Raw genomic sequence first — 18,623 nt, 5'->3', positions numbered from 1 at the left:
GCTATTGATATTACTGTATCAAACTGAATTTGACAGAGTTAAAGAGACAAGTTGTTATGAATAAAATTTTGAAAGCTTTTGCATGAGCAATTTATTTGATGTAATGACTTGTATGAAGAACAGCTATGTGTTGTCTAAAAGTAACCAATGCAAAATTTCAGATCACAGACCCACTTTATATTAAGTGTCCTTTACTAATATGCACTTACGTCTAAATTAATAAAGTGACACAATGACCGGTCCATAGTGATTCCTAATGCTTTGTTTGTTTATTGCTTTGCTTAGTGTGACTGTTAAAGGGTTAAGGTGAGTTTAAAAGTCTTGTTCAGATGTCTATCAAAGTTATTTTTGTAAGCTGGATTTGTTTCTCTACATCAGTACATTCTTAACTCTTTTGTTGCTGTTGTCTGCCAAACCCCTTAGATGTAAAATATTTGCTCAAGGTACCCCCCTGAGATTTTAAGTTACCATTTCAATAATTAATGACATGTTCACATTTAATAGCCACATGCCATCTGAAGTATATATATATATATATTTTTAAGTAAGTTTTATTTTCACTTTGTGGCTGTTGCACAATAATTAGCTTCACTCTGAAACGGTTTTTTTTTTTCATTCTTTAACTTTCTGCAGTTATAAACCATTGCAGATACTATTCTTTTGATTTTTCTTATCTTCAGATGCCGGATTACGTTAAAGACCAAAAGTGGTTTAAGCGTTAACTAAAATTATAGTAACAGTTAAAGCATATCTGATCCTTTGTTTCCTCAAGAGTTGAGAAAGAAAATAAGTGTAGTTCTGGGTTTATTGACTTAACCCACGACAAATAACTACATAAAGCTCTTTAACTGAAAGAATGGGTGGCTCTTAAAAGAGCCGTTGGGGTTGTCGGGAGTCAGATCACGCTTCACTTGGAGCTGGTGTACTTGGTGACGGCCTTGGTGCCCTCAGACACGGCGTGTTTGGCCAGCTCTCCGGGCAGCAGCAGACGCACGGCGGTCTGGATCTCTCTCGAGGTGATGGTGGAGCGCTTGTTGTAGTGAGCGAGACGAGACGACTCACCGGCGATGCGCTCGAAGATGTCGTTGACGAAAGAGTTCATGATCCCCATCGCCTTGGAAGAGATCCCGGTGTCAGGATGGACCTGCTTCAGCACTTTGTACACGTAGATAGCGTAGCTCTCCTTCCTGGACTTTCTGCGCTTCTTTCCTCCTTTAGCCGCGGTCTTAGTGACGGCTTTTTTGGAGCCCTTCTTGGGAGCAGACTTCGCTGGTTCAGGCATGATGCGAGTGTTGAAAGAACACAATAGCTTTCTGTCTGCTAGCGTACTGGGTATTTATGGAAAGCTCATGCTAATTTAGGAGGCTGGGTTGACATTGCCTGATTGGCTGTTTTTGCACAACGACTGGAGAAAACAAATTTCATTGGTTAGAAATGGACTGGTCTACAGACACATTCCCCAATCACAGGCTTCTAAATCTGAATGCTTCCCGTACCCTCCCCCACACATGCGCCTGGTTTTCCCGCTCAATATGTTTTTGTGCTGACGATCAAGAAACAAAACACCCATAGTTTTATTTACATACTATTGTGCACATAATTTAATACGTTTTTGAGAGAACACGATGTAAAGTTAAATCAATTTCAACTCGAGATTAAGACAAAGTCTTTGTTAGTGTGCTAGAACAGCTACCTTACGAATATTTCAATTTAAAAAAAACTACTACGCTGTAGTTTGATAACAAAGCACTTCAGAGAACATGAAAACAACTCTTTCTGAAAATATGGGTGGCTCTTAAAAGAGCCGTTGGGAGTTTGTGAGTGTACAGATGAGTTTATCCTCCGAAGCCGTACAGAGTGCGTCCCTGTCGCTTCAGCGCGTACACGACATCCATGGCGGTGACGGTCTTTCTCTTGGCGTGCTCGGTGTAGGTCACAGCATCGCGGATCACGTTCTCCAGGAACACCTTCAGCACACCGCGGGTCTCCTCGTAGATCAGACCGGAGATACGCTTGACCCCGCCGCGGCGAGCGAGACGACGGATGGCGGGTTTGGTGATGCCCTGGATGTTATCACGAAGAACCTTCCTGTGACGCTTAGCGCCCCCTTTTCCGAGTCCCTTACCGCCTTTGCCTCTTCCAGACATTGTAGCAACTGTAAGGAGTTCAGTTAAAGTTGTATAACTAAATATCAGATGCAAAATCAGTTGAGTTTTATCGTGGCCTACAGGACCTAACTGAAACACACGAAGGCGGATCTATGGTACGTCATATGATACGCGTCATTCATTCACACGGTGATCAAATGTAATCTGATATTATGAGGCTTCTGCTGCTGCGGTATGTTTGCGTTTTGTTTGTACATACAGTTTACAAGTCTGACCGTTTATCAACCTCTACACAATTTTATTTAACTTTAAAATATACAGTTAAACTTTCCAAAGAAAGATTAGTATGCAATGCGAAACATATTATTGCTATTGAATTATTCTCGCGGGGAACCTTGAGCTTATTGTAGTGTCTTGGGCCACAGGCGAAGAAAACCCTGAACAGATGCAGGAAATATCAACATGTAATATATCTTTCCTGCAATCTTCAGCCAGAAGAGTTCTGAAGTTACTGTGCGGCCTGCAACAAAGAGACCCTCATAACTTGAAATGCTTCATTGTGATGCAGCAGACGTTCATCATATTTAAGTAAAAGGGGCTAATATAAACTGAAAATTAAAATTAAACATGATTTATCAACAGTGTCATATTTAAAAGTTTTTCGTGAGTCGACCACAAGGTGGCACTGAAATGGCTGAACATCTTTTTTTTTTTTTTACATGTGTGTACTGTGTAGTAACCTACCTATATAAAGCACAATCATAGCACGTATGCACATAGGTATGCTACTTAATAAATGCATAATTGTAGTATTTATTATTATTATTATTATATAATATAATCAAAATGGAGTACTACATACTGTTAAATACATAGCATATACTGCCCATAACAGGAGCCCATACGATTTTATCGTTTTAGATCAAGAATACTAACAGATTTTTTTTATTTATTCCTCGTTTTGTTGTTTTTCAGTCAATTTTGTGTAAATATGTGTAAACTTGAGATCAAAGGATCATATTTTAGTGGAAATTAAGGCTGGTAGTGCATTGCTGTATTTCATTATAATGTTTGTCCATCAAAAAATTGTGTAACATTGTATGTATAAACTATGTATTTTATATTTTACTCAATCTAACTTTTAAGACTGTTCTACATGAACGGTGATTTTGGCCTTTTATCAAAGACTTATCAATGTCCCACTTAAGGAAGCTGAAATGAAACACTGAGCTATTCTGCTGGCGTTAAAGTCTGAATATCCGACAGGCCTTTAGAGGAATCACCTCAAATACTATAATAACAGTTTTATGTTATATGTTAAGTCTTAAATCTCCTTCTGGTTGTGATCTGACTCTCGGGGTGACAGTGTTCCTGTTCCAGAAGTAATGGATCGCTCCTTCACACATATAAAAGCTTGGTCTTGTGCCCGAACAGCCCTGATGTGTGTCCGGCTCCGCTGCCGCTGAGAGCTGAGACGATTGATGGCTGGAGCCGGAAGCAGATCTCACAGCCGCTTGATTTAATCAAAGACATGGAGGGAAATGCAGTCATTAGCATTATTAAAGCACAGAGCGGCTTCACAGGCAGCCATGCATCACGAGATATTACAGCACTTACACTAAACGCACAGAAAAGAGAGAAACGAGCTTGAAATGACGGAAAGTTTCCCAGAAATACTTCATCTTGAGGCTCACAGTGCTCTATCTATCTATCTATCTATCTATCTATCTATCTATCTATCTATCTATCTATCTATCTATCTATCCATCCATCCATCCATCCATCCATCCATCCATCCATCCATCCATCCATCCATCCATCCATCCATCCATCCATCCATCCATCCATCCATCTATCTATCTATCTATCCATCTATCTATCTATCTATCTATCTATCTATCTTGCATAACAAGTATAGTTATTGTTGTTAATCGTCAATATGTAATTATTATTATTATTATTATTATTATTATTATTATTATTATTATTATTATTATTATTATTATTATTATTATTATTTTGGCTAACATCAAGAATATTGATCTAATAATAGGGTTTTATTTATTTATTTATTTATTTATTATTTTATTTATTTTGTGTGTGTGTGTGATAATTGTTGCTAAATATAAATAAATAAATAAATAATAATAATAATAATAATAATAATAGGTAAAAATTGATAGCCTGAATGCACTGTAAGTCGCTTTGGATAAAAGCGTCTGCTAAATGCATAAATGTAATTAAATTTTATTTAAATGGTCCAAATACAGATGTATTTTGGTCAGCTATGAGGATCGCTTTCTACACATCGTTAAAGAGGGGACAGACCTTATATTTTAGGCTGTATTTCACATAACGTGTGTTAGTTCAGTAAACAGACACTGGGGGGCAGTATTACATCATCATAGCAACACACAGACACAGTTCAGCCTGTCAACCGATGACTATTAACCATTAACAAGATCCCCAAATATGCTTTTTAATAGACACATTTTAATGCATTTTAAATACCAAAGCATATATGTAAAGCAATGCATTTATAATAATATCATGTCATGATTATAACACCCTTATTTTGGGAAAAGGAAGTGCAGCAGCTTACGTTTGAGGAACACAGCAGCAAAGAAGAGCAGTTGCGGGACACTTAATGAAGGGAGAGGAGCAGGGCATGAGCGTGTGTTCACCAGATCTCAGTGTAGACACCTCGTCCCGTCTCAAGGCATGTGTCCCGTCACAAACAGAACGATTCCCGTCAAGTTGATCAGGTTTAGCTCAGTTATAACGGCCAAACTGTGATGTTGTAGTCTAAGAAAACATCTCACTATTAGTTAGGTTTCATTCTGCGTGGTTACTGAGGACCTTTGCAGGGGAATTTAAGTGATCCCTTCCTGAAATAATGTCTAAGTCACAGTGTGTTACGCTTGACGTTATACTAATTTCAACAGTCAAATGTCAAATTCATCTCAGGCTTTAGAAAATCCATCTTAGACTTCCTAATCAGTTCAGGATGAATTTGGATATGTTCAGTTATGGGCTCTAAGAATATAAACTGTGCAACTTAATATTACATTTTGTTCATTTTTGTATGAAAAGGAATGTTTCAGACATTTTAACATTTGTGCCATAATGCTGATTACAAGAGAACATTAGTTTAGCTTTCATCTCTTTATTATTGTTATCATTATTATTTAAGAATGTGAAAAATACACTAAAGTATGAAGTTATCCAGTCTCTCAGTTTCATGAAGCTGGTAATTTTGACATGACACAGGCAAATAAATGCAAAGGGCCATTTTCAAGAATACATACATACGTTACATTGGTAACTCATAACTAGGAATTTAGAAATTCATCCACCTAGAAAAGTAGTACTGGAGGACAGTTCAGCAAACTTGACAGAGCAAATAATAAAAAATGTTGCTATATTAAATCCTCCTTAATTCCCAATCCTTTTGCAACTGTCAAGATAATTTCTGCGGTAACTGACAGAAACATTCAAGGGACGACTTACTAAAAATAAAAATCTGTCATTAGTAACTCATTTACTCAACCTCGTGTTGTTCCAAAATATGAGTTGTGAAGTATGACTTGCTTCCTTCTGTGAAACATAAAAGAAGATATTTAGAAGAATATTTTGGTTACCATTGACTTCCATTGTGTGGTCCAAAACTAATTATTCTGTGTGTTCAACTAAAGAAATTCACACAGTTTTAACATGAGGGTCATTACATGATGACAGAAGTTTAATTTTGGCTGAACTGTCCCTTTAAATCTCAGTTGAATGTGTCTCAGAACGTGTCTTTATGCTGAATGTTGAGTTTTAACTCTTTAGCTGTCAGTCTCACTCTTGAACTTGCATGAGAATGGGGGGAATATCTTCTTGGATGTCATCTCGGCCGTTTATCAAGACAAAAGGCAAGCTTTGGAGCAGAGATGTGTGGAATTAACACCCTGTGAAAGTGCTTCATCAGGGTTAAGGCATTTGCAACAGATCACATGATTAGCCTTGTAACCTAAAGCCTGCTCGGCGTAAACATTTGACCACAGAAGCCATCAACAAAACCGCTCTGTGTGTGTGTGTGTGAGTGTGTGTGTGTGTGTGTGTGTGTGTGTGTGTGTGCGTGTGTGTGTGTGTGTGTGTGTGTGTGAGTGTGTGTGTGTGTGTGGCCAGTGATAGGCTTCCTCTCCGTGCGGCTGTGAGCATGTCGTTTGACAGTCATTGCCGGGGGGCGAGGCTCGCTCTGACAGCAGCAGAGACGCTCATTTGAGGGGGAGCCGTCAGAAATGTCACCCGCCCCGGATCCGTCTTCACTGCGGCCCCTCACCACCGCCTGACGGACTGACGAAAGTTTTGGCGGACGGAGAGAAAACTTTCCCTGACAAGGTGACAGTTCTTGATGCATCCAGCTGTCCAGTCTGAGGGCGTCTCTGGAGAGAGGGGGGAGAGGGTCCCTAATCACTAATTTAGTGCCAGCCATGGCATTCTGCCGGGGGGCACATACACAGGGATACGAGGCTGTGTACACACTCACAAGGGCGGACAGGACAGCATGAACCTCTGCTCGGCTCTGCAGACCGCTAGTGTCAGGGTCGCTCCAAAACAAGCGCCGACTCCCTGGACTTGTTCCACATGTAAACATGGGGGCTATGTGGCATTTTCATGGCTGGAAAGGGGCATAAAAAAAGGGGCTAAAAAGCATAGCCCAAAAAGAAATAAAAATTAAAAATATCAGCCAGATGTTGCTCAAATGCATTCAATTTGACTTAATTCTGTGAAACACAAAAGGAGATGTTTCACAGAATGTTCAAGCTGCTCTTTCCATACAAAGCATATTTGCCAGAGACTAACAAGTTTTTAAAAGAGACCAAAGTGGCACCATCAGAATAAGTTTGTGGTCAGTAATATTTTGTTTTATTAATATTATTATTATTATTATTAGTGGTTTAAGAAAAGTTGTGTATATATGCATAGCCTGAATACGCTGTAAGTTGCTTAAAAGCGTCTGCTAAATGCATAAATGTAAATAAGTGTGTGTGTGTGTGTGTGTGTGCATATATTACAACTTGTTTTGTAATATTACAAACTATGTCTATTTCAAATAAATGCTGTTCTTTATACCCATTGAAAGAATATCCCAATTAATAAATAAATGCATACATTCATACATATGGTTTCCACAAAAATATGAAGCAGTGCAAATGTTTTCAACATTGATAATAATCAGAAATGTTTCCTGAGAAACAAATCATCATATTATTCTTATTTCTGAAGATCATGTGACACTGAAGACCGGAGGAATGATGCTGAAAATACAGCTGTGCATCAGAGAAATAAATTGCACTTCAAAATATTGTTACAATAGAAAACAGTTATTTAAAATTTTGATAATATTTCACAATATACTGTTTTACTGTATTTTTAATCACATAAACACAGCCTTAGTGAGCAGAAGAGACTTATTTAAATAATCATAATTATTCCAAACTTCTGAATGGTAATTTATGCACCAATCATGATGTATGGATTACTTTTATTCTGTGTTTATGGCATTGGAAGTCCTTTTTTAAGATTTTTTTAAATGAAAAACAGCTGCTCAGACATACTTCAAATGTCCCCTGCTGTTCCACCGAAGTAAGAAAGTCATAATAGTTTGAAATGACATGTGGGCGAGTGAATGATTCTTTAACAGCAAGATGTATGCATCGATGTGCACAGCTGCACGTGAATGAGAGGAATCGAGATTCTCCTTGACTTGGAGGTTAAAGTCACACACAGAGGTCCAGAAAGTCAAATCATCCCAGAAGTCAACGGGCCACAGACACACAGACGTCACACAGAAGACAGCGGCAGGGACCTGCATTGTTTTGTTAGTTAATTGGTCCTGACCCTTTTTTTTCCGGGCTCTTCGTCTCTTTAGCTGTGTAGATCAGCGCTCGCCTTATCTAATTTCATTAATGTGATCTCCTGTCCATTGGCTGACAGCTTAATGGTCATTATTTGTGGTTTCCTTCAAATAAAGCTCAGACTGTAAATTGCAGACTGTGGCAATTGGGATCTAAGTGCCACCCTGCGTTACTATATAATATCTATTCCTTTAATTAACTGAAAGCCACACTGACATTTATTGGATTGCAAGTTACTTGTTAATGGCAATAAATTGCATAGAGTAAAAAATAGCATTGTTTATATTGCATTAATAATTTGCGGACCTTTAGGTAATGATTATTCATTATTGTCTCTACATGACGTTGTTGTGTCATGTTTGTTCATGGTTTACTTCACAATAGTGCAGAGAGACAGCAGACATGTCACAGTATGTGCTGGGAACTCAAATCAGCTGTCAGTCATTGTAAAGTCATTAGTGTAATGGTATGACTAATTCATATCTCCTATAAGGCTGATGAAAACATATGATTGCAAATAAATCTATGAGTTATTTGGGAAAGGTTTCTCCGGTGTGCGATGTTAAGTAAGGCTGGCTGGCAGCTCAGACAGGTTAGCTACACCTGAATAAAATACTGCTGCTGGCTGATTTCATTACTGTAATCACGCTGTGTTGTTATGATGAATTCAAAATGTGACTAAAATTAGAGTATGTTGGTACATCAGGGTCATTACAGTTAACTAAAACTATAAAATAAAAGAAATGCATAATTCAATCAAAACTTAATAAAAAAATATAGTAGTATCTCAATGACAATATATAAATTAAATAAAACTATTATAATTTATATGAAATATATAATGATATGACACTAAATTGTTCGGTTTGTTGCACAGAGCTATAATCAGACTTATGTTTCTGTCTAGGGTCAGTATATATATATATATATATATATATATATATATATATATATATATATATATATTCTGTGTTAATGTGTGTGTTACGATTATGAACTTTCTGTTTCCTTATTTGGTCTTCCTGTTCTAGTTTTGGTTAATTGATTTTTCCCCTCCTGTCTCCAGTTCCCTCATTACCTATTGTGTGTTCATATACCCGTTCTGTTCAGTTCCTCCTTGTCCGTGATTAAATGTGTAAATGTGTCAATGAATGTGAATGTGAACCTGTATGTTAATGCTGAATGTAATCTAGTATATTGTCTGTATTCTCTTTCGTCGTCAGTAAACCCCTCATTTGTTCCAGATCCTCCTCGAGCACTTTGTTTTACGTTTAGCACTATAAACCCAATTGTAACAGAATCACGGACCGAAACAGTTTAGTTTATTTAGCGGCGTTTTTCTTTCTTTTATTTTTTGTTTATTTTTTTCCTCTCCCGGAATGGCCATCCCAGCAGTCCGTCTCCTGTGCCTGGAGCAAATGGACCGTTCACTGGAGGACCACACCAGGAACTTTTTAGATCTGGCGTGCCTTACTCACTTCCCCGTGTAAGGCACGCCTACCAGCGAACGGTCCCCGAGAGGATTTCGCCGCTTTTGTGGAATGGGTGCTGGAGAAAAATGGATCTTCATTTACCATCAGCACCGCAGAAGAGCAGAAGAGGATATCTCCACCCCCACTCCCGACCCAGAGGCCAGCCACCATCAAGCCACACAGGGCCAGAGCCCACCGCAGCTGCAGCCGAGCCATTCACCGACAGGCAGAAGGATCTCGAGAGTGCGACTGACCAGGTGTGTGAGCCGGCAACACCGTGCGTCGTGGGAGTCTTAGTGGAGATCGAGGGCATGGAGGAAAGCCCTGCCCACACTCATGCAACTGAGGGTGAGCTGTATGCGATCTCGGGAAAGAATATGGAGTAACGTATGGACCTTATGGACTGGTCTATGGAGGTAATCCCTAATTTTCCTGTTTCTCCGCTGGTTCAGTCCAGCCCTGATCCCCTGTATACCCTCTCAGTCTCCCACTCCTACCTCCTCCAGTCTGTTCCTCTGCTCCATTTCCGCTGGTTCTGCCCAGCTATGAATTTTCTGTTTCTCCACTGGTTCCGCCCGGCCCTGAATTTCCTGTGTCTCCGCTGGTTCTGTCCAGCTCTGAATTTCCTGTGTCTCCGCTGGTTCTGTCCAGCTCTGAATTTCCTGTGTCTTCGCTGGTTCCGCCCAGCACTGAATCTTCTGTGTCTCTGCTGGTTCCACCCAGCTCTGGAGTTTCTGTGTCTCCGCTGGTTCCGCCCAGCACTGAATTTCCTGTTTCTCTGCTGGTTCCACCCAGCTCTGAATCTTCTTTGTCTCCACTGGTTCCGCCCAGCTCTGGAGTTTCTGTGTCTCCGCTGGTTCCACCCAGCTCTGAATCTTCTTTGTATCCGCTGGTTCCGCCCAGCACTGAATTTCCTGTGTCTCCGCTGGTTCCACCCAGCTCTGAATCTTCTTTGTCTCCGCTGGTTCCGCCCAGCACTGAATTTCCTTTGTCTCTGCTGGTTCCACCCAGCTCTGGAGTTTCGGTGTCTCCGCTGGTTCCGCCCAGCACTGAATTTCCTGTGTCTCCGCTGGTTCCGCCCAGCTCTGAATCTTCTTTGTCTCCACTGGTTCCGCCCAGCTCTGGAGTTTCTGTGTCTCCGCTGGTTCCACCCAGCTCTGAATCTTCTTTGTATCCGCTGGTTCCGCCCAGCACTGAATTTCCTGTGTCTCCGCTGGTTCCACCCAGCTCTGAATCTTCTTTGTCTCCGCTGGTTCCGCCCAGCACTGAATTTCCTTTGTCTCTGCTGGTTCCACCCAGCTCTGGAGTTTCTGTGTCTCCGCTGGTTCCGCCCAGCACTGAATTTCCTGTGTCTCCGCTGGTTCCACCCAGCTCTGAATCTTCTTTGTCTCCGCTGGTTCCGCCCAGCACTGAATTTCCTGTGTCTCCGCTGGTTCCACCCAGCTCTGAATCTTCTTTGTCTCCGCTGGTTCCGCCCAGCACTGAATTTCCTTTGTCTCTGCTGGTTCCACCCAGCTCTGGAGTTTCTGTGTCTCCGCTGGTTCCGCCCAGCTCTGAATTTCCTGTGTCTCCGCTGGTTCCGCCCAGCTCTGAATCTTCTGTGTCTCCACTGGTTCCGCCCAGCTCTGGAGTTTCTGTGTCTCCATTGGTTCCGCCCAGCTCTGGAGTTTCTGTGTCTCCGTTGGTTCTGCCCAGCACTGAATTTCCTGTGTCTTCGCTGGTTCCGCCCAGCTGTGAATTTCCTGTGTCTCCGCTGGTTCCGTCCAGCTCTGAATCTTCTGTGTCTCCGCTGGTTCCGCCCAGCTCTGAATCGTCTGTGTCTCCACTGGTTCTGCCCAGCTCTTGAGTTTCTGTGTCTCCGCTGGTTCCGCCCAGCTCTGGAGTTTCTGTGTCTCCGCTGGTTCCGTCCAGCCCTGATCCTCCTGTGTTTCCTCCAATCGTTCCTCTCTCTTCTCCTCCTAGACCAGCCAGTTCCTCGCCATCCCTGATGGTGCCAGTCAGTCCCGCAACTCACCCTCAGTCTGCTGGTTCCGCCCAGCCCTGAATTTCCTGTGTCTCCGCTGGTTCCGCCCAGCACTGAATTTCCTGTGTCTCTGCTGGTTCCGCCCAGCTCTGAATTTCCTGTGTCTCCGCTGGTTCCGCCCAGCTCTGAATCTTCTGTGTCTCCGCTGGTTCCGCCCAGCACTGAATTTCCTGTGTCTCCGCTGGTTCCGCCCAGCTCTGAATTTCCTGTGTCTCCGCTGGTTCCGCCCAGCTCTGAATCTTCTGTGTCTCCACTGGTTCCGCCCAGCTCTGGAGTTTCTGTGTCTCCATTGGTTCCGCCCAGCTCTGGAGTTTCTGTGTCTCCGTTGGTTCCTCTGGTTTCACCCACTCACTCCATTCCTCCGGCTCTGTCGGGCTCCTCCTTCCCTCTGGTTCAACCTCCATCCTCGGTCGCTCCGGCTCCACAGCGGTCTTCCAGGACCCCGCCTCCGCCTTGGTCGCCTGAGCCTTCTGCTCCACCTAGGCCCCCGGATCCTTGATGTCACCCTGGCTCTGCGACTGTGCTGCTCCATCTTGGGCTCCTCACCCACCGGTGCAGTCTCCGCAGTCTCTGCCTGCATTTGTGAAGCCACAACACACACAACCTTGAGGTGGATGGGCTACATCAGCAGTAGACCCCACTGGGTACCACTCATCTCCACTACAAATAGAAAAAAGAGGCTACAATTTGCACGAGCTCACCAAAATGGGACAGTTGAAGACTGGAAAAATGTTGCCTGGTCTGATGAGTCTCTGATGATTTCTGTTGAGACATTCAGATGGTAGAGTCAGAATTTGGCGTAAACAGAATGAGAACATGGATCCATCATGCCTTGTTACCACTGTGCAGGCTGGTGGTGGTGGTGTAATGGTGTGGGGGATGTTTTATTGGACACTGTAGGCCCCTTAGTGCCAATTGGGCATCGTTTAAATGCCACGGCCTACCTGAGCATTGTTTCTGACCATGTCCATCCCTTTATGACCACCATGTACCCATCCTCTGATGGCTACTTCCAGCAGGATAATGCACCATGTCACAAAGCTCGAATCATTTCAAATTGGTTTCTTGAACATGACAATGAGTCCATTTTACTAAAATGGCCCCCAAAGTCACCAGATCTCAACCCAATAGAGCATCTTTGGGATGTGGTGGAACGAGAGCTTCGTGCCCTGGATGTGCATCCCACAAATCTCCATCAACTGCAAGATCCTATCCTATCAATATGGGCCAACATCTCTAAAGAATGCTTTCAGCACCTTGTTGAATCAATGCCACGTCGAATTAAGGCAGTTCTGAAGGCAAAAGGGGGTCAAACACAGTGTTAGTATCATGTTCCTAATAATCCTTTAGGTCAGTGTAAATGCTATATAATTGATAATTATTAGCACATTTTAAATACATATTTAAATGTAATTAAATATGATAAAATATTTTAAAGTTTTAAGAGTACACTATAAATCAGTTGATCTCTATATAGAGGTTTGAAATCTTGAGATATGCGATGGCTTACACTAATAACTATCTAATATTATTCCAAGCAGCTAGTCCCATTTGTAGTGTCCATTGTCAGCCCAGCAACACAGTTCAATAAATCCACTTCAAAAACGTTGTTGAAATCAAAGATCAAAATCTCCGGTTTTATTCCTTGGTTTCAAATGTACAAAAATACAAAATACAAAATGTACCTTTTTAACATTAATTCTTATTCACATTACTATGAATTGTACTTTGGCCTCTACACTCTACTTGGGGCATCATGTTTACATTTAGTATCATTCATATGCTTTTATAAACTTGGTTAAAAGGTGAATAAGATTTTTCAACTTAGAGAATTCAAAGTCTTAATCATTTTGCTCCGTGTTTTTGTCATGTTCATATAGTTTTTATTGGGTTTAATGTTTATTTTATTTCAAATAATGAAAATATATATATATATATATAAACAAGGACCAAAGCTATTTTTATTGCTAACTATATGATTAGAACACAAAATAAATTTTATCTCATTAGCATGCTCTCTCCCTCTGTTTGTGTGTGTGTCTCTCTCTCTCTCTCTCTCCCTCTGTTTGTGTGTGTGTCTCTCTCTCTCTCTCTCGCTCCCTCTGTTTGTGTGTGTGTCTCTCTCTCTCTCTCTCTCCCTCTGTTTGTGTATGTGTCTCTCTCTCTCTCTCTCTCCCTCTGTTTGTGTGTGTGTCTCTCTCTCTCTCTCTCTCTCCCTCTGTTTGTGTGTGTGTCTCTCTCTCTCTCTATCTATCTATCTCCCTATGTTTGTGTGTGTCTCTCTCTCTCTCTCTCTCTCTCTCTCTTTGTGTGTGGGTGTCTCTCTCTCTCTGTCTCTCTCTTTCTCTGTTTGAATGTGTGTGTGTGTGTGTGTGTGTGTTTGTCTCTCTCTCTCTCTCTCTCTCTCTCTCTCTCTCTCTCTCTCTCTCTCTCTCTCTCATACAATCCTCACGTGATGCCTCTTGAAGTCTCAGTCACTCAGTTGCCACCAGCTTGCCAGTTGTGTGAACATATTCCCTGTCAGAGCGGTAGAGTCGGCTCTCGCTGTCTCTTTGCCTGCCACGGCGGTGATCAGACCTCCGGCCCTCCGTGATCTGACAGGCCTGCCACTCCGATGACTTCCTCATCCAGAAAGCTGCTACGCTTGTGAAAGATTCGCTCTCACCGCTCCAAAGTCAAAAGAGAAGAGTCAGGCGCTCGGACGCGTTCCCCCCGACCCGTCCACCCCCTGCTGTCCCGTCCGATCACAACACGAAAGTGGCAGCACACAAACTTTGAGGATGAGAACATCAGGCAGGTGGAGCAGCACATCGGCTACGAAGCATGATGGGTAACGAGTGACAGCACCAGCCGGGGTCGTGACCTGTGCGTCCACCCTGCAGGGAAAGCCGTGTTGAGATGAGTCAAACCCGGCCAGTCGTGGCCCATCAAGCGCAGCAGACGGACGCTTCTCGCTCCGTCTTCCTCTGTTGTGTAGGAGATTATGAGAACAGGAGACAAGCGCAGGGCTTTAAAGTGAGCAGTCAGTGTCCGCTCTAGCTCTCATCACTGACTCTGAGTCACATCGGGGGAAAACAGCCCTCGCAAACTGCACAAGTGAGCAGCAATGTCAAAACACTAGCCGTTTTGAAAGACGTGAAAGAGAAAAACAGTACACAGAGCAGCATGCAGGTCATTATTAGTGATGTTTGCTCATGCTTAGAATTTAAACAATCTCCTATAACCCAGTGTATTATGATCTTATATGTGCTACAAACATAATGTAAGGTTAGGTAACCTAAAAAATCTATGTTGTAATACCTACATCAACTGGCTTTCATTTAATTCAGAAACATTATTTAATACTCGGTACTTAAAAGTGTAAGTACACTGTAACAAGGACACCTTAAATTAAAGTGTAACCGTTTATGACCACTTATACAATTTTGACTGGAGCATATGCTTAGTAATGTGCATTGATATAAATGAACAACACTTAAATAGCGCTGCTTTATTAAAGGTCCTATCTCTGAGGAAGTTCATATTTCAAATGACTGAACAACCAGTGGTGTCAAAAGTATTGGCATTCATTACTCAAGTAGAAGTATAGATACTACGGTTTAAAAAGACTTTTGTAGAAGTTGAAGTATCAACTCAAGCTTTTTACTCAAGTAAAAGTGTAAAAGTACTGGTTTAAAAAACTACTTAAAGTATAAAAGTAAAAGTAATGTAAGGAAAAAAATGCCATTAAGAACAAAAGCTTGGGCCGTGCCACAAGGGCCTATTGTGCACTACCCCACCTCCTCAAAAAAACATTTTTCTAAAGGCCATAATGACTATAATGTTATATTAAAATGTTCATGTTGAAAAATTTGGGTTGCACTAGGCTACCTGTTTCAGCCAAATATATGCCCATTGAAAATGAACTCATTTTAGTACAATGCAAATACATTAAAGAGCTAGAGATATGATGACTAGTTGCCAATAATTATTGTTATGGTGCAAAAAGTCATGTCATGTCATCAATAACCTTGAATGGAATGTAAATGTACATCCAAGCTTAGCTGCAGGAAACTGTGAGGGCAATGGACAAGAAGATTGGTGCAGGCTAAGAAACAATTACTCTTGTGTGGTTGACTATTTACAATAAACATTATAGTGCTGTCAAAATGAATGATTAATCTAAGTGATTATTCAAAAACTAAAAATGAAAAATAACTCATAATCCTGATACCTTCTTGATTGATAGCTTCTTGTATTCGGTACATACATCTGCTATGTCCAGTGTTCGGAGGGTAACAAGTTACAAAGTTGATATAGAGCTTCACAGTCCCACCCACAGCCCGAGAGAGCTCTGGTGCCGGAAGTAAATTTCCCATTCATTTCTCCCATTCACTTTCGGAAAAATCCGTATCTAAAGAGTTTTAGAGCATGTGTGAGGATAACCAGCCACGGCTGCATATAACATATCATTTCAAGTGAAAAAATTAAGACAAAATCCAAAAAAAGTCAAAGGTACAAGACTGTGTACATATTTTCATTTCGAGCGCAGGAACTACTCATCCCATAAACCACCGCGCCCCATTGAATTCGACTGAAGCCACAACTGTGAACGGGGCAACGAGCCTTTTGAGCGACATCCAAATCTGATGACGCCCGCTCGCGCGAACTTCTCCAGTGAATTTTATTTTATATAGTGAATGTGCAGTAATAGCAGTTCTTTCAGTATTAATCATGTAAATAAATAGTGTTTTATATATGTATTGTGTATTGATTTTTATTTTATCATCGTGTATTTTATATTGTGTGCGTGTGTGAAAGTGGTTAACGATAACGTAAGCAATGGTGCAGTGCTTTGTATCTGACTGCAATCACTGCTCAGTTGTCAACACATGTCGTTGCCATTACACAAATGTTCAGTAAATGCACAAAAAGGTATGTCTAGGCTAAATATTGTTTTGACAGTGGCATTATAAAATGCTTGATATGACTCATTTCATATGGAGGCTACAGTAGCCTAGCTAAAGTGGACGATAATGCTAACTAAAGTTACCAACCTCCCTGCAAAACTCTCAATGGCAGCCAAGGAGATCATGATTGCACTGATAAGTCTACCGTGCAAAAACGCAATACAGGTTTTTATTTTATTTTATTTTTTTATTAATGATCTTCAGTCTTCACGGACCTTCGAGGGGTTTAACCAGACGGTTATACGAGCTCCACCAATCAGATGCATCACTGTGGGATTGTGGGATTGTTCAGGATTGTGGGTAATGAAGTAAGTAACCAAGACATCGCGAATAAAAGGCATTTAGATCAAAACAAGGTTAGTGCCCCATGATAATTTTACGTTTATATGAGCATATACTGTTGCTTAGTACAGCCGTAGCTGGTTTTAAGTCTACCATGTATGGTTACGTTTTAATGGCTTATACCCCAAATGTCAATGCAGAAATTGCATTGAATTTTTAGTTCCGGCACCAGCTGTGGGTGGGACTGTGATGCTCTATAGCCTAGATATCACAACATTGTCATTTGCGTCATTAATCGCAAACGATAATTTATTAAAACGTCTCACTACCCAACTACCTACAGTAGCTTAATTTGTGGAGGACGAAGAGAAAGCACCCATTTGGCAAATGAGCCAGTAGTGAGAAATAAATAATAACTTTTAAGTAGGGTCCAGTGCCTTTTCGATACTTTTAAAATGGTACTGGCGCCTCAACGTGCCTGAACCGATACGTAAAAAAAAAAAAAAAGAACTACAAAAAAAACTATGGATAACATTAAAGAACATTACAAATATTTAAAATAAATCCATAGCTTTCACCTTGGATGCTCTCATTTCCTAAATTGTGCTTCCCTTAATCTAAGGCTAATAAATGTATTTCACAATCTGGGTCATTATTTAATACAAAAGTACACATAATGTTTCTACTGTATCTCTGTCACTCACTCTGATATTTAGTTAAGATGAGTGCTGTCTGTCACTGTCTTAAATCAGTTCTGTGAATGACTGTATGCTCATTCTTTATAAAGTAGCAACAATCTCGTTTTTAAAATACAGTACTGTGCAAAAGTCTTATGGAAAAGAAAGAATAGTGTTTTCACCCCAAAAAAGGGTTTTAAGCCAGTTATTTATATCTTTTGCTGCAATGTGTCAGTAGGACAGTAGTTTGCCATTAATTGTAATAATAATCTAGTGCGATTTTGAATGCACAAGCAGTTTGACGATGGCAAAATGAATGTTTGGAAATGTAAACTGATATTTTATACTGACACTCTACAGCAAAATATATAAATAACTGGCCGAACACCATTCTTTTAAGTGAAAATACTGCCTAAGACTTTTGCACAGCAGTGTATGTACGTATGATTAAATGAAGTATATTTAAATAAGTGTAAGGAAACAGCTGTTTCGTGATTAGCGGTGACAAGCGAAAACTTTACACTAGATGAGAAACCGACTGATCGTGACCTTTTGTAAACTGTATTTATGACAAAGAACTTAACAGATACAGATATTCTAACAATATATCGGTAAACACACACCTTGTGTCCTCTATCTCTGTTTGAGCTCGTGCTGCTCCACCGCGGTCCGCGGATTGAAGAGCGCGCTGAAAGACGGGAGGAGACTGGACTTACGCCGGTTTCATTTGAAATTTAAGCGGACTGACTCTGAGGCGATCTGATACTACTGGTTCCAACCTACTTTTAAGAAATATATTTTTTGATAAACAAACCCAGAACTGTCTATGCAGTGTGATGTGATTTGTGTCATGTGCAGGTGTGATGGATCGCGTATGGACCAATAGGGTGTCGGAATGGTATATGTGTATACTTCTCATCCAACCACAATCAAATTCACTCCATCCTGATGGCGCGATTTATCTGGATAGGTTTTTTTTCTTTCTCTCTCTCTGAACGATAACAATCCGGAATGAAATAGCAGTAACGAAGCTATTTTTTAAAATGTAAGGAGTAGAAAGTACAGATACTTGCGTGAAAATGTAAGGAGTAGAAGTAAAAAGTCGGCTGAAAAATAATTACTCAAGTAAAGTATAGATACCCCAAATTTCTACTTAAGTACAGTAACGAAGTATTTGTACTTCGTTACTTGACACCTCTGTGAACAACA

The 18,623-nt window shown here is 41.0% G+C and overlaps 3 protein-coding genes across 3 annotated transcripts in view; 1 reads left to right on the top strand and 2 right to left on the bottom strand.

Annotated features, from left to right (window-relative positions):
• The window catches only part of LOC113067252 (protein brambleberry-like), a 38,173-nt gene extending 31,955 nt beyond the window's left edge, over nt 1–6,218 (top strand). Inside the window, exon 14 of the transcript XR_003279294.1 lies at nt 6,194–6,218. The gene's annotated coding sequence lies outside the window, so the exon portion shown is untranslated. The remainder of the gene's footprint in view (nt 1–6,193) is intronic.
• Nucleotides 665–1,313, bottom strand: LOC113067260 (histone H2B). The gene has a single exon (XM_026239601.1). It carries the CDS (start codon nt 1,280–1,282, stop codon nt 908–910), a length of 375 nt encoding a protein of 124 aa, XP_026095386.1. The 5' UTR covers nt 1,283–1,313; the 3' UTR covers nt 665–907.
• Nucleotides 1,800–2,170, bottom strand: LOC113067262 (histone H4). The gene has a single exon (XM_026239604.1). The coding sequence runs from the start codon at nt 2,145–2,147 to the stop codon at nt 1,836–1,838; it is 312 nt and encodes a 103-aa protein (XP_026095389.1). The 5' UTR covers nt 2,148–2,170; the 3' UTR covers nt 1,800–1,835.
• Nucleotides 6,219–18,623: the final 12,405 nt, after the last annotated feature.

Source organism: Carassius auratus, chromosome 50 (assembly GCF_003368295.1).
Source record: "Carassius auratus strain Wakin chromosome 50, ASM336829v1, whole genome shotgun sequence".
NCBI lineage: Eukaryota > Metazoa > Chordata > Actinopteri > Cypriniformes > Cyprinidae > Carassius > Carassius auratus.
The sequence above is the reverse complement of the archived record's forward strand: the minus strand, read 5'-3'. Positions and strand labels throughout refer to the sequence as shown.